Source organism: Bactrocera dorsalis, chromosome 2 (assembly GCF_023373825.1).
Source record: "Bactrocera dorsalis isolate Fly_Bdor chromosome 2, ASM2337382v1, whole genome shotgun sequence".
Classification (NCBI taxonomy): domain Eukaryota; kingdom Metazoa; phylum Arthropoda; class Insecta; order Diptera; family Tephritidae; genus Bactrocera; species Bactrocera dorsalis.
In genome coordinates this window covers 78525413-78540365 of record NC_064304.1, presented here as the reverse complement: position 1 = coordinate 78540365, position 14953 = coordinate 78525413, and the positions used below count along the sequence as shown (strand labels likewise).

The 14953-nt window shown below is 32.6% G+C and overlaps 1 protein-coding gene and 1 long non-coding RNA gene across 10 annotated transcripts; both read right to left on the bottom strand.

The window, feature by feature from the left end:
* Nucleotides 1–564: 564 nt before the first annotated feature.
* On the bottom strand, nt 565–13609 carry LOC105232977 (glutamine--fructose-6-phosphate aminotransferase [isomerizing] 1). Of its 9 annotated transcripts, none has more exons than XM_049447308.1 (11): nt 13432–13609; nt 13221–13342; nt 10158–10202; nt 8503–8700; nt 8106–8419; nt 7158–7299; nt 6356–6385; nt 4926–4949; nt 2674–2831; nt 1766–2605; nt 565–1643 (listed from the first exon to the last, which is right to left on the bottom strand). In XM_049447308.1, the coding sequence occupies exons 3-11, from the start codon at nt 10162–10164 to the stop codon at nt 1269–1271; spliced, it is 2088 nt and encodes a 695-aa protein (XP_049303265.1). In that variant the 5' UTR covers nt 10165–10202; nt 13221–13342; nt 13432–13609; the 3' UTR covers nt 565–1268. The 9 variants fall into 9 exon arrangements, with proteins under 9 accessions (XP_049303265.1, XP_049303267.1, XP_049303271.1 ...); XM_049447310.1 differs by having other exon boundaries at nt 10158–10199; XM_049447314.1 differs by having other exon boundaries at nt 2674–2795; nt 13221–13609.
* On the bottom strand, nt 7322–8099 carry LOC125776224 (uncharacterized). Its single transcript, XR_007421503.1, has 2 exons — nt 7455–8099; nt 7322–7404 (listed from the first exon to the last, which is right to left on the bottom strand). It is a non-coding gene; the product is annotated as an uncharacterized LOC125776224 (long non-coding RNA).
* Nucleotides 13610–14953: the final 1344 nt, after the last annotated feature.

Below are 14953 nucleotides of genomic sequence, written 5' to 3'. Positions count from 1 at the left end.
GGGTCAATACTTCTCTCAGTCACCGTATATCTAGCAAATATTTCCAAACTTCTGGTTAACTTTCTAGCGCATCCATCGGTCAATATGTATATGAAATTCAGAAAGAATCTCTTTTTCAAAACCGTTTATCCTCTTGCTTAATATGGATGAAATCAGGGCAATACTTCCCCTAGTCCCCATATACATACATACATAATATATATGTATTTGAAGCATCCGCTTGACTTTTTACAATAACATACATATATTGATCAATCCATGTGGTTTCTGAATGAAATTCAGAAAGTCTATATTTGTGGTAATCATATATTTTAATATAAAAACCGTATAAAATCGGTTCAAAAGTTTCCATTGCTCGCATATACCTTATACATATGTATAAGAAAATTGTATTCAGAATTTCAAAGTTGAGTTTGGAATCATACCAATAACCGATTTATGTCAAATAAAAAGATATCATAGTAAAAAAACCGACCCACGACTTTCCCCAACTCTCATATACATATCTTAAGAGTTTTATTAGTTCAGAATGAAATTAGGATTTCTCATCCTTTGCTCAATGTATTCTTCGTATACCCATAAATAAAATGTAGCCCCTTCAATTGAGTTTATTTTTCATATATCTTTTTTGAGTTATGAGGTTGATCTTAATATTAATATTTCGGACACGTTAAATTTAGTAATGAAACCAAATTTGACTGAAATCCATTCTGTTCCTTCGAACAAAGTATTTTGAATTCTGGTTTTTTAATATATAGTTTGGCACCATCTGAAAGTATTTGCCCACCATTTAACAGTTAAGAGATTTGTATATAAGTACTAAAAACTCAGTATGTTCATTCGTTAATATATGTATAAGATAACAGATATTTCAGGAATATGTATTCGACCATTCCATTTCTACCGAACAACTTTTGACAAGCTTTCATAAGAATTGACATCAGGTATTATCCAAGATGTTCACAATGTTGTTCTTTATATTATTGTAAATTTTGTTTTATTAAAATTGTGTAAATATGGTTTTAAATCCTAAGGCCCAGCTCTATAGAAAACAGATTAAAACATATTCAAGGAGCCATATACATACATACATATGTATATGTACATAAAATCACTGTTAATATCAATCAATTAATGTATAATTATATGTACACATGTACCTATACGTATATAAGTAGAGTACCAAGTGTATAAAAACCAGCCATACATACATATGTATATATGTAAATATTTTAAATACAAGTATATAAACAATTGGACGGAAATCATCACTCCACGGTTACGGACTTCGCTAAATTACGAGGGCAATCAACATCACAGCCACGGAGCACGGCAATATGGTATGAGAGCAATTGCATTGGGATGACCGTTAGAATGCCTTGGAGACAGTCTACTGTGCGCGGTATCTCCAGAGAACGAGATGAATAAGACTTTGTTTCTTCATCGCCTTCCTCGCAGATAATTATTGGGCAGCCCTTACGTGACGTTACTTGTTGTAAGGCATTGATACATTTGATATAAACTGGATCTCGCAAAACAATCATCATAACTGGCATGCGATCATCAATGAGTGCCAATGGGCCATGCTTAAGTTCTCCCGCCATGATACCCTCACTATGCATATATGTCAATTCTTTTACTTTCTGCAATAGATAAGTGTCATAGTCACCATGTAGAATAAAGATTTTTCTTGAATACATCATTTCTTAAACTTTGGTTTTGGACTCCATTTAGAGTATTTCAAATAGAAAATAGCTTCACTTACCAGTGCTCCTTCCAAACAAGTAGCAAAGTTATAGCCGCGGCCCATAATAAGTAAGGATTTATGTTGGAAGAGATCCTTGGCTAATTCTTGAACCTGACTATCAAGTTTTAAGACCTGTCTAATACGATCTGGGAGCTCGTATAATGCCTGTATGATTTCCAAACGACGTTGCTGCAGCGAAAGTCGATCTTCAGACATAACAAGAGCAAACATCACTAATGAAATGAATTGTGAAGTATAAGCCTTGGTTGAGGCAACACCAATTTCAGGTCCAGCATTAATGTGAACGCCACAGTGAGATTCACGACATATACTACTTCCGACTGTATTAGTTATACCGACAATAAGAGCACCTCGTTGTTTACAGTATCTCAAGGCCATCAGAGAGTCGGCGGTCTCACCCGACTGCGAAATAAAGAAACAGACGTCATCACGGAATATGGGCGTGTTGCGATCGAGGAAATCGGACGCCAGTTCAACCATAACAGGCAATTCCGTGAGCTCTTCCAGTAATTGTCGAGTGGCTACGGCGCTGTGATATGATGTGCCGCAACCAATCAACATTAGCCGACGACAACGTTTAATTTCTGGTATAAAGTCTTTAATACCTCCTAGTACTACAGATTTGGAATCAAAACGTACGCGCCCACGCATGGTGTTGACCACTGATTCGGGCTGCTCGAAAATCTCTTTCAACATAAAATAGTCGTAGTTGCCCTTCATGATCTGTTGGATTTCCATTTTTAATGTTGTAATTTCACGTGCATGTGGATCATCTAGACATTTCTTCAGACGGTGGATGCTCAGTGTTCCATCGCGAACAGCGGCGACATCATCATCCTAAATAATACAAATTTTTACATTTCTCATGCATATATATGTATATGTTACGTTCGTAACACTATTACCTCTAAATAAATTACTCGATTCGTGTGTTCAATGACAGCTGAAGCATCCGATGCGAAGAAGTACTCAACCTCCTTTTCCTCCAATGGCATAAATTCGGATGTACTCTCTGTGCGTGGCAACACTGCCAATTCACGAGTTTGTCCATGTGGACGATGTTCTTTTTGATTAGGTTGTACGTTATCAAAGGAAAAGCGGAAGCACAAGCAAATGGTTGCAATTTAGCGTTGGCGTTAAAACGTATTTACATGTATGAATTATTGAGTGCTTAAAGGGTGCAGCAAATATACTTAATCTTGCCATAAATTCTGTTACAAAGGGTACAATACATACAACGAAGAAAAATTCGCAGAAAAAAGTCCTTTCTACGCCGATTTACAATGGAATGAAGAACTACAGATATTATTGCGGTGATTGCTTTATATAAGAAAAAATGGCAAGTGAAAAAAAGGAAATGGTCTTCCTCATGTGGTTTAAACAACTCAGTTGTAACTGTAAAAACAAAGCGGTTTCTTCAGTGGCACGCGGTCAACGGCCTTAAAAGTATCATTTTTACAGATGAAAAATGTTTCAATGTCGAGTAGTTTTTAATAAGCAAAACGACAAAATCCGTTCAAAAACTTTCATAGACGCAAAAAAAATCCAACGTCTGTAATGGTTTGGTTGGGAGTCACCTGTTAACGCATTATACCTCTTCACTCCTGTGAGTAAAAGATTAAAACAGGGATAAGCATGTACCAGCAGGAAGGTTTGAAAAACGTGGTAAATCAGTTAAGCAATACTCTCATCGAAGGAGAAAAGTGGATCTTCTAATAAGGTTCTGCTTCAGCAAACAATATAAAAAGTACAAAAAATTGGAAGAGTGTCTAAAAATCTTTCGTTCAAGCAGCGTCGTCAATACCTTTAGAAACCGTGCGCGCAATTTTAGCGCTTGTGTGAAAACGAAAGGTGACCACTTCAAGTAAAATTTTGAACATCTCTCAATTAATACTTGCATGAATTCATCAAATTAAGTTTAGGCAGGGCTTAGTGAAAGAACACAAATTAAATCAAAATATACTTTAGAGTGGACCAGACGGACCATATGTTTTTGTGTAGGATTGTGTTAAATAAAAACTTAATGCAAATGCCAATTTTTGCTTACCAATTATTAGAGAATTATAAATATCTTAAAACCATACTCTGACATAACCAAGAATTCTATGCATTAATATGCATATGCTCATACTGTCTGCAAAACCTGCTACAGTCTGGGATGAGGTTGTGATTGATCACAAAGAAACATGTGAATTCTAATTTTTATACATAATGAACTGTTTTCATTTCTTCACGCAAATCCTATGATGATATAATTGTACCCTTTCATACAGGAAATGTTAAGAGGTCGATATTACCTTAAACTCCTATGTAATAGATCATAAGCGCTTTGAGCCTGTCACAAATTTATTGAGGCGGCTAACGTTAGCTATGCCGTCTGGTTCGACGAAGGTAAGACTGATGAGATGTGTCAACCTACGTATTGCTAAGGTTAGACAATGGAGTAGAAATATGATGACAATTTGCGTCCGACAAAATTTTTAGCCTCATCGCATTAATGACATTTGGACAGTGTCCAGTAAGAACCCCTACGACAAGATGAACTTATCGATGGTTAAGTTGTCCAATTCTGTGTTCTACTATAGGTCAAAGCGGGTCGCCGACCGGCGCCTGCTAAGCGCCCTCGACAACCATTGGTGCTAGAACGTTAGACACCAATGGAGATCCAACATGGTTCCATTCCGATGTAAGCGGCTTAAGAGTGCCCACTTTACTTGAACGAATTAAATTCTATTGCATTTCACAATTTCGCTTTAAGGTAAATGTAGTAAATCGCGAACTATTCCATTAATATCAAGTTAGCTGACATTGCTAAGATTTGAAAAAAAATTACTCATATACATATGTACTATATATATTCTCTCCCTACGTCTAACTTTTTTAATTGATTTTTGAATTCGTACGAGTTTCCTCAGTTTCAGCAGACTTTTTAGATTAATGCCCTAAACTATATTACACTTTTTGAATCATCGTTGATGTTTACTAATTTTATGATATAAAGTTGGAGAATTTGGAGGTGCATAAATTCGAATGATTTTGTAATGTTGTTTCGGCCTTAACCAATGGACGTTACTAAGAAATTGAATACTATGATTGCGTATGCATGTAAATGAAATGCATAAATATGTTTGCTTCTAAATATTTTAGATGGTTTTACCTTTCGTCTTGGGTGCTTCTGTGTCTTTAGTGATTTCCGACAGGATTCGGAGAGTTTTCGGAGTGTTGCAGGTTTGCACATTATTCGAGAATTAAAAATAAAAGTATACAAGTTAGTTTACAAATTGCAAATGGAGACTGAATTTAAAAACTAGAAATGTAATGATACAGTGACAATTAACCCTTTTAATACTATAATATGTTGTATACATATGTAGGTGTTGAAATAATAAATTGTAACACTGAATGCATGTTTTACTTATAAAAGTCTACAGTTTAAATAATTTACTAATTGTTATATAAAATAATGTTTATTACAGATAATTATCAACAAAGTTAATTCGTGGTTAGTCGCTACAGCGATAAGTAATGTAGCATACATATGGGGTATTCCATACCAAATCGACTACTTTTGAACCCGACCCCTTTAGATTTCGCTGAAACTTATCCATCCTTTTCTACCCTTTGAAAAGCATTTCTGAGAATTTTTTCAAAATTTTTTGTCCAACTTCATAAAAGTTAAGAATTTAAAAAAAAAAATGCCTTTTTTATTTTCAAATGAATGAACTTTTCGAAAAAATACGCGAAAAAAATTTAACACGATCAATTATATAAAATAATCGGCTTTTAAGTAAACTCGTCATTTTTTGGAAGTTCGCCATTTTTTTTTTCTCAAAAAAAACTTCAATTAATTTGACAACTATCCCTGCTAATCCCAGAGTGGGTCGATTTTTTTATATTTTTTTATTTATTTCAAAAAAAAAAATGTCAAATTTTCAAAAATGAAAAAAAAAATCTTCCGTAAACTTTATTTGTATCATATATAATATAATTTAACAATTTTATGATATAATATTCTCAATTTATAGACTTAATTTACGAATATAATCACCAATATTCAAATTTTTACTTATTAGTAAGGTGGATAAACTAGGGTTGGACAATTATAGACTTACCTATAGTCAGTATACTAGATTAAATGATTATATTCGTAAATTAAGTCTATAAATACCCCCCAATCCCCCCAAAAGTCAATTTCTACAAAAGTTATGGCTATTTGAAAATAAAAAAGCCAGTTTTTTTGAAAAATTCATAACTTTTTTGAAGTTGGACAAAAAATTTTGAAAAAATTCTCAAAAATGTTTTTCAAAGGGTAGAAAAGGATGGATAAGTTTCAGCAAAATCTTAAGGGGCCGGGTTCAAAAGTGGTCGATTTGGTATGGAATACCCCATATATAATCTGCAGTAGGGTTATTTCTTGTTTAAGAGATATTCTTACAAGTATTTAATTAATTTTTTAATATATTGTTTTTAACCGTAGTATATTATAGAAGCTATTGAACCATTCCGAAGTAAGCAACCAATTTCATATACATATGCATGTCTGTATGAGTAAGTTTAGAAATTCCGGTATTAAGTAATAAGAGGTACCTTTTTCACAAGTTTGCGGTGACTTTTCGTCTGTTTGAAGCGAATAGAGTTGAAAACGATAGGCAAGTAGTAGGATTGGGTAGCGGTTTCAAGGTTCAGATGAGGGTTTTGTAACATATACAAATTGTGCACATGGTTTCCATAAATTTATGAAATGTCGGTGGATAGAGTACATAAAAGAGAGGTTATTAAGAAACAAATTACATTAAAGTTAACATTTTACAGTATATTTAGTATTAAAAAAGTACATATCTATACAAACAAGTTCTATGTACATCATTACAACATATATATATAACATTAATAAATACAAAAATAACTTACTTCCTACCTTAGATAAGAATCTATATACATTCATAGGTATAATCAATATTTATGATGTAAACATGATTATTACATATTTTTTCAATAATACCGATTTCTACCGATTAGTATTTTATTTTTTATAAACTATTTTACCATTTTAAAGGGCAAAATGACAAATTTCTGTCTAAAATGAAAATACAAGAATATACTGCAAGTGACAACTTAAGATCGTAAAAATAAAACTTAGTGGTTTATAGGAAAACTGAGACATGGACCTTACTAAAATTCAAGGAGTTACTAAAGTGTTATTGACGTTGAAAGGAACATTTCTCCATATACAGTGCGATACAACTGTTTATACGTCAGCGGACATACATACATACATATGTACATATTAAACTGCTGTCAGTTTGTTTTAAGAGTTGAGTAATTGAGCTTTCGTAATTCATTAAAAATTTTGTAATATATGTACATACAAGTGATATAATTAAATTACCTTTTCCATATAAAATAGGTATATGATCAGTGGATAAGCGGGTCTTCGTTTTAATACCAACAAGTAGTGGTGAACCACGTCTGGAAGCCACACATTCTCCAGGGAAGTGCTTTGACTTAATTGCAATTGCAAAGGCACCCTCCTACAATAAAATAAAAATAGTTACATACATATCTGTGGACATTTGACAAAACAACCTCTTTCAAAAAAGCAAATTTTACAGGAGAGCGAAAAAACATGTTTAAAGCTTTGCAGTAGAAATACCTCTTACTATTAAAGGACGAAGTCAATTTAAACTGGATGCAGATCAATAAAGACATGTTTTCCAATCAATTGATTTAAATTAAATATTTTACTTTTCTAGATAAATATAAATCAAATAAATAAGACTTATTGTCAAATGCTTTTTCTTACTGAAAATCAACTTACCTCATACAAGCTGTTTTGTCAAATTTGATTTGTGCGAAAAAAATCCTTTTTTTATCTTATCTTGACTTGAAATGCATTTCTTTTTAGATATGCATTTGACAAAAGAACTTCAATCGAAAGAAGTTATTTTGTCAAACGCCAATTTCTGATTTTACTCAGACGATATATAGAGACAAGCTTTTTTGATAAATGTACGTTATGATTTTACGTTTGAAATTCCAACTTATTCGAGACAAGCTCTTTTGTCACCCCGAAAATTTGAAAAATTACGAAAGAAGTTGTTTTGATGACTCCATAATTTTTGAACTAACGGTCTTAGGAAAAACGATAAGACAGAAAAACGCGCCTTCAAAATTCATACATATGATAAAAATCCTGGAAAATTGTCTTATTTCAAGAGAAGTTGTTTTGTCAAATGTCCACAGATATGTGTTATACATTTCAGACAGATAGTAGGTTTTTATTTGATCAAATATTCAGTACTCAGCTTTTGTTAAGTATTAGTTAGTCATATCATACCAGTTGTTGAATCACTTGCTCCACAAGTTCTCTAAACGAATATCCTGGATGCTTCTTCCACAGGTGATGCACCAGTTTAGCAATGACTTCTGTATCCGTGTCTGATTCAAAAATGTACCCCCGCTTCTCCAAAAATGTTTTTACATCTTTATAATTGGTAACGATACCATTATGAACTACAACGAAGCTATTCTCATCGTCGGATCGCTGTGGATGGGAGTTAGTTTCACATGGTACACCATGGGTAGCCCAACGCGTATGCGCTATACCGACATGTGTCATTACGGGTTCATCATATTCTTTACCACTAAAATCTACACATTTATATCCAATTGATTTAAATAGTATTATAAGCATTTTTAGTTCTTAAATAAATCGGTTAGTGAGGTAGGCTTACGTTCAGTTATGGCATCCTCTAGAACCTTTACTTTTCCGCAACGCTTCACCATTACAATATCATTGGCTTGCGGTGAATCTATAGCCACACCTGTTGAATCGTAGCCACGATATTCCAAACGTCTTAATCCATTTAGAAGCAAGTCCAAAACTTCGTGGCGAGACTTGGGGGTAAGGTAATTTAGATAAGCAAATATTCCTGTTGGAACAAATTTATAAAAATTTATCATTCATTTATTACAAAAATGTTCAACATAGAGTTTGTAGAAAAAGGAAGGAGTCGAGTTGAGATTCCCGTCAAAGTCATACCTCCAATATAGCTTAGATCGTAGGGATTTGTTCCTACTGGTTACCATAAACACCAAAAAGTGTATCACACAATCCTCATGGACGACGACAAGCTTTGAGCTTATCACAAATTTATTGAGGTGGTTAGCCACCTCGCCCTATTCCATACAGCTTTGGTAAGGAGCGCCCAACAAGTTCAGTTAGAAAACCTAGAATTAAAGGATCTTGCAGACGCAGATACTCATAAACTACTACAATAAATGAGCCTATAGGACTAATTCCTGAATTAAGTGTTGCAACCAACATATGTATATATGTATATCTCAGTGGAAATCTGGGAAAAACTCGTATACAGTAGGCCGACTAGTTATTTGTATAATGAAGATACTTTTTTCAAAAGTTAAATATCCAAAAACTCAAAAATTTTTCATTTTGAATTGAAATAAAAAAATACGTTCGCTAGTTTATTTTATGTTTTGAAATTTTTCACCACTTCGGGAGATTTTGATTTAATAAATAACTTACTCTTTAACATTTGGTTTTGAGGAAACCAGTTCATTTCGATAAATGTCAAATCGTTGTGACACAATGACACAGGTGACACTGGTACGAATTAGTACCGTAAAGCAAGTCAACAAGTAAGAAGCCACGCAAGCAAAGCGCACATTAGTGCAATACTGTTAGCGAAAAACAGGTTTTTAATTTTTGTATAAATCTTGTCACCGCACACAAGAAAAATTGATTTAGTACAGTTTTGAGCAAAAATGTTGTTTGGTTATTAATTTAATTTATATTTCAGAGTTTTTACAAACGCGTTATTGAACTCTTCATAAATTTATCGTTATCCCTTAGTATTTTCGTTTACTACAAAGCTCTATTTTCAATATTATGTACTATATACTATTTTTTATGCTATTCAACTTTAGAGTATGTTTGAAGGAAGGGGATGCTAACAAAAATCAGATCTGCGTAAACTCGTAATTTCTTAAACTTTTAGTTAACAATGGGATAATACTCTAAGCGCAATTTTCTTCTGACTAGATTCAAGATTAGAAGCGAAGTCAGTGTGGAACTTCCTAGAAACACTAACATACTTGCATAGTATATTAACACTTTAATAAAACGGCAGGTACAACTGACTTCTTAACTGACTGTTTAAAGCTCTTAATATACGACAGCTCCCCATATATAGTAATAATAAACTCAGTATGCTTTTTATATCCTCTTCAAATAGTTATACAATTACCTAATAGAAGTTGTCAGGCTATTTTGTATGGTGAATCTCAATTTCTTTTTTGTAACTTTGTCTAATATTTAAATCGGAAACCGATTCTTAAATTTATTTGGCTATTTACAATTATTACTTACCACACATTCTAATTTTGGGTCACTAGTTGCACTGGTTTAACACTTCTATAAAAAAATTAAAGAAATAATTATAAATACTTTGTTGTTTACTATATAAGTACAGAGTATATTATGAATTATATGTATATAAATGAAAATATCCTGTTTAAATAAAACAATTCGATTGTGCTTAGAAATTTTCTTCTTTTTGATGCTTTTAGGATTGCATGATTCCACCAAGGTTTTGATATCTTTTAAATTCAGTCATTCAACGGCATTACAACACAGTTTATTGTTTTGCCATTAATGTTTCAAAGATGTGAGTTTGAACAATAACTAAGCGTCTCGGTTTTATCAAATTTACTTTTTTTGCTTTCTTTATATTTTTGGAGAACCCTTTGATTGGTTTTGTATCCGCACAGGAAACAAAAGAACATACCGTTATCGTTTTTCAACATTTGTTTATGTTTACATGTTTTTACTAATTGAAGTGATTCCTGTTCGCGTAAAATAAAAATAAGTAAAACAGTTTGTACATTTTTGATCAAATATTGTGAGTTTTGCTCTATATGAAATTTACTTGCTCATTTAGTTAATAATTGATTTTTTTAAAATAGAGCATTTGCTGTTAGTCGATATATGTACTTGTAATTGTGCAAAGATTGTGTACGATTTTTGATTGCATATCAAAATGTATGTGTTCTTTATTGTTAAAAAATATGCTTTTTCTTCGATTTGGCCTTTTTAATAAGTATACTCAAACATAATACAAACAAAATATTTATTATTATTATTATTATATTATATGTGGATTTACAATATTATCCGTATCTTATCAGTAATTTTGCACAATTACAACTGACGTACATAGGAAGACAGGCTGTAATGCGTTGGTATGTTTCATTTAAAGTGCTTAGCAGATATTAATGTACAAAACTATTTAGTAATGATATAGGGCACATTATTTTATGGAAGATCAGAGTGATTCAAATAATATTCATTTTAGTTATGGCCTCTGTACCATATACATAAGTGACCATAACGACACCCATGATTTAGTAATTAGTAATAAATTAGTAAATATTTGGTCGATACTAGACATGCTGTGATCAAAAAATTATTTTCAGTTTTTTTTTTTTTAATTTTATTTAATTGTCTCCATTAAGTCACCTTATAAATACTCTCCATCCGATATTATGCACTTATGCCCGCCTTCTCTCAATTGTTGAAGGATTTCTTAAACTCGACTTTTGGGCTATCGTGTATCGTATATACAAGTATGTTATATCGTACATACATCGAAATATCGTTGTTCTTGTAAAATATAATAATGACTCTAAATAATTTGTTAATTTTCGTATTAACTATTTCCTGGGACTTATGCGAATATCCAAGATAATATTAAACAATATACTTTGAATCGGCCGTTTCGACAAATGAGCAACTTCTTAGAGAGAAAAGGAGTATGCAAACCGATAGCTCAAAAACCGAGAGAAAAAGATGTATGAAAAATTTCGGACGGATATCTCAAAACCTTTCGCGTGTATAGAGACAGACGGACATAGCTAAATCGACTCAGCTCGTCATTCTGATCATTTATACATATATACATTTTATAGAAAATCAGGCGTTTTTTGGCATCATGATGACAATGATGTAGCAAAATCCAGAAGACATGAATTTGAGATCGAAGAAGGGTAATAGTTTTGCTGGGAATTTTTTAACTATTTGTAAATATGTTGTAAAAGTAAAACTTTTTTCTACTTCTAGAAATTAAAATTTGAATAATTTGTCGTTACGTACGCATTTTTTTTTTATTTTTAACACTTGTGCTCTCTGCGTACACAAGTAGGTAAATACTGGTTGGAGTTTAGGAGTTCACCATATTTAGGAAATAGTGTTACTGTATATAATAGTAGAGTGGTAAATATTTTTTTTTATAAAATTTCCCCTTCAAATAGAACCCCGAACGTTTATTTATAAATACATATATTATTTATTTGTATTATTATATCAGTTGTTTCTGTTTATTATCACATTCCATAATTTGTGCAGTGTTTTTGTGCGGTCGTTCAAATTATTATATAATGGAATATTAACAAACATAAAATATTTGGATATTAACAATGAAATAAAATTTAATTTCGTCATTATTACTAAAGTGCGTTCACAAGTCTCACTTTAGCACTGTTCTATTGCAGTCGTGGACCATACAAATACAACAAACACAGCGATAGGCGTCGTTTTTTTATGACATTAGAAAAAGTGTTTACGTTTACTCATTTTAAGTGGAGCGATATGGATGATAAAAAGTGTTATGGGTATGTATGTTTATATTAGCCAACGTGATTAGCTATGAAAGCGTGGTAAATACTTGTATTTGGGCGACAGGTAGTAAATAAATAAGAATATACTGTTAATTTAATTTTTTTTTAAATAAAACTTCCGGAAATTGAAAGCAATATACTTAAGTGGCATTTTTTAATTGGGCACCAAGAAAGAACAATGAGTAACAAAAGATAATAGGCACATTGGTTTGGCTACAATTAAAAATGCAAAAAAAGGCTTATAGTTATTGACTACAGATATATTTATATAGTAAGTATAGATGATCATGCATCTGTATGAGCCACGTTGTGATAATTGGTTTTTATTTAACAATTACGAATGTATATTGGAGAACTTGTAAATTATATGGCAATTCAAATCACGTAAGTTTCGAATTTTCGGCTACTCATGTACATATGTATGCACATAAGCGTGTACATACAATATATAATATTGTATATTCATATGTATGTACGTAGGCATTTTCCTAGACGAGGGTGTGCAATGTACGGTTTGAATTACGGTTTGAATTACATTTTAGCTGATATTAGAATATTCAAAATGTCGACAATAAATTTTTGGTATTAATATGGAGGTATTTTCATATACATATGTATATACAGGTGTAAATGCATATGAATTTTAAGTAAAAATATTGTTCAAGCAAAATTTCGACTGCCTCGACTACTGCAAATTTAGCAAGCAATTACGGAATGTCTAAATGCTGCTGCTTTGCAATGTTGCAATATTACTTACATTGCCCCTTACGACGTACAACAGGTTCCACAACTTAACAATTTCAAATTTACTCTTGTCTTTAACAATAATGCATGTAAAGGTATCTTGGTTTGTGTTTTAATTCAAGCTTGACTTGAATACTTTATTATGCAGAAGAAACACAATAAAAAAAACAATAACAATATTAGCCAACCGAATGAAAACAAGTTACAAACGGCTCTTTACACACCTTCGCGTTATTTAATATTCGTGGTCGAGCGTAAATCGTATTGACGCGTTTAATGTAGACCAAATGTACCACACTTCGCCGGCGATGAGTCACAAATTTGTATTTTATCTTAAAGAAACTTAACTTGCCAACTCCGCAGTTGGGTGCAGACTGAGCTGAAACGGAAAAGTATCGCGAACATTATTCTCTGTTTTTATACTTTTACCACAGACGACGTCAGTGCTGGGCGGCATAAAGTTGGTGGAGTGAACGTAGGGCCAGCGATCGTGCTCATTTAGCCACATACTCACCTACTGGTATTATGCTGATTTCTACCGCTACGAGTATCAGTATTTATTTGTTATTGTTGCTGTTGCTGTTGGCATGATGCTTTTTTATCTTTAATGGAGTTGATGTAGTATGTGCATATATACATATATAGCATACATACATAAGTCTTTGATCGAGTTCGTAATAGCGAAGAAATGTGTCTTGTACAGGGTGTTTTGACCAACATCACGGATTCATTGCAGTTTCAGTGGGGCTTTGTACGTTAGTACTTGATATACATATACTATAGGGAATTCAGACTGATCTTGTTAATTTGGTAGTTCGTTAGTTAATACTTCGTTAAAACACTTAACTGTGAACATGCTTTTTGCTGTACATCAGTAGTGGGTATAAATTTTGTTTCAAAACAGCTGATTCAATTATATAAAATACTTACTTTTATTTTCAGAAACTAATTTGTAGTAGACAGCAAATGTATTTTTTGCAATGAATTAAGTTAACTTTTGAAGCAACAACGCAATCAAAACAGCAAAGTGATGTTACCAAGTAACGAAAAAACTATCATGCTTTACAATTTTAATTTTACAAAACAAAGCCCACCTAAAAACAACCGAGTAACGAATTAACAAAGCTGGTCTGAATACCCTTATGTATTTGTGGATGTATGTACATTTGCATTTAGCCAAATAGCTGAGTCTATCTGTATATTCCTTCTCCACCTGGTCTTTCCAAAGGAATGGAGGTCTTCCTCTTCCTCTTCCTCTGCTTCTCTCGGTGGGTACGGCGTCGAATATTTTAAAAGCTGGAGTGTTTTCGTGTTTCGAAAGCGATATTAGCGGTGCCCAATGCACAAAGGGCCATAATTCTTCCGCAGAACCTTTCTCTCAATAACTCGTAACGTCGCCTAATCAGATGTAGTCATCGTCCATGCTTTTGCACCATATAGCAAGCACCAAAGCCGATTAAAACAATTTCAATGACAATGCCAAAATGGTTGAAATAGAAGTTACAAGTCCATTATTTTTGTTCTAAAGTTAAAAAGGAATGCTACAGTTACTACGAAAGTTAATACAACCGAACTGCACTGTAGAAGAAAATTTAGGGAAAATTTGAAATTAATCAAAATTGGACAGAGTTATAATGAAAAAATTGATGTGCGATCGTCCGGTATTAAAAGCGATCACATTCGGATTTTTTCAATCGTTATTCTGATTCTTTTATGATTTGTAAAAGGTACGGTAACTTTCAAATA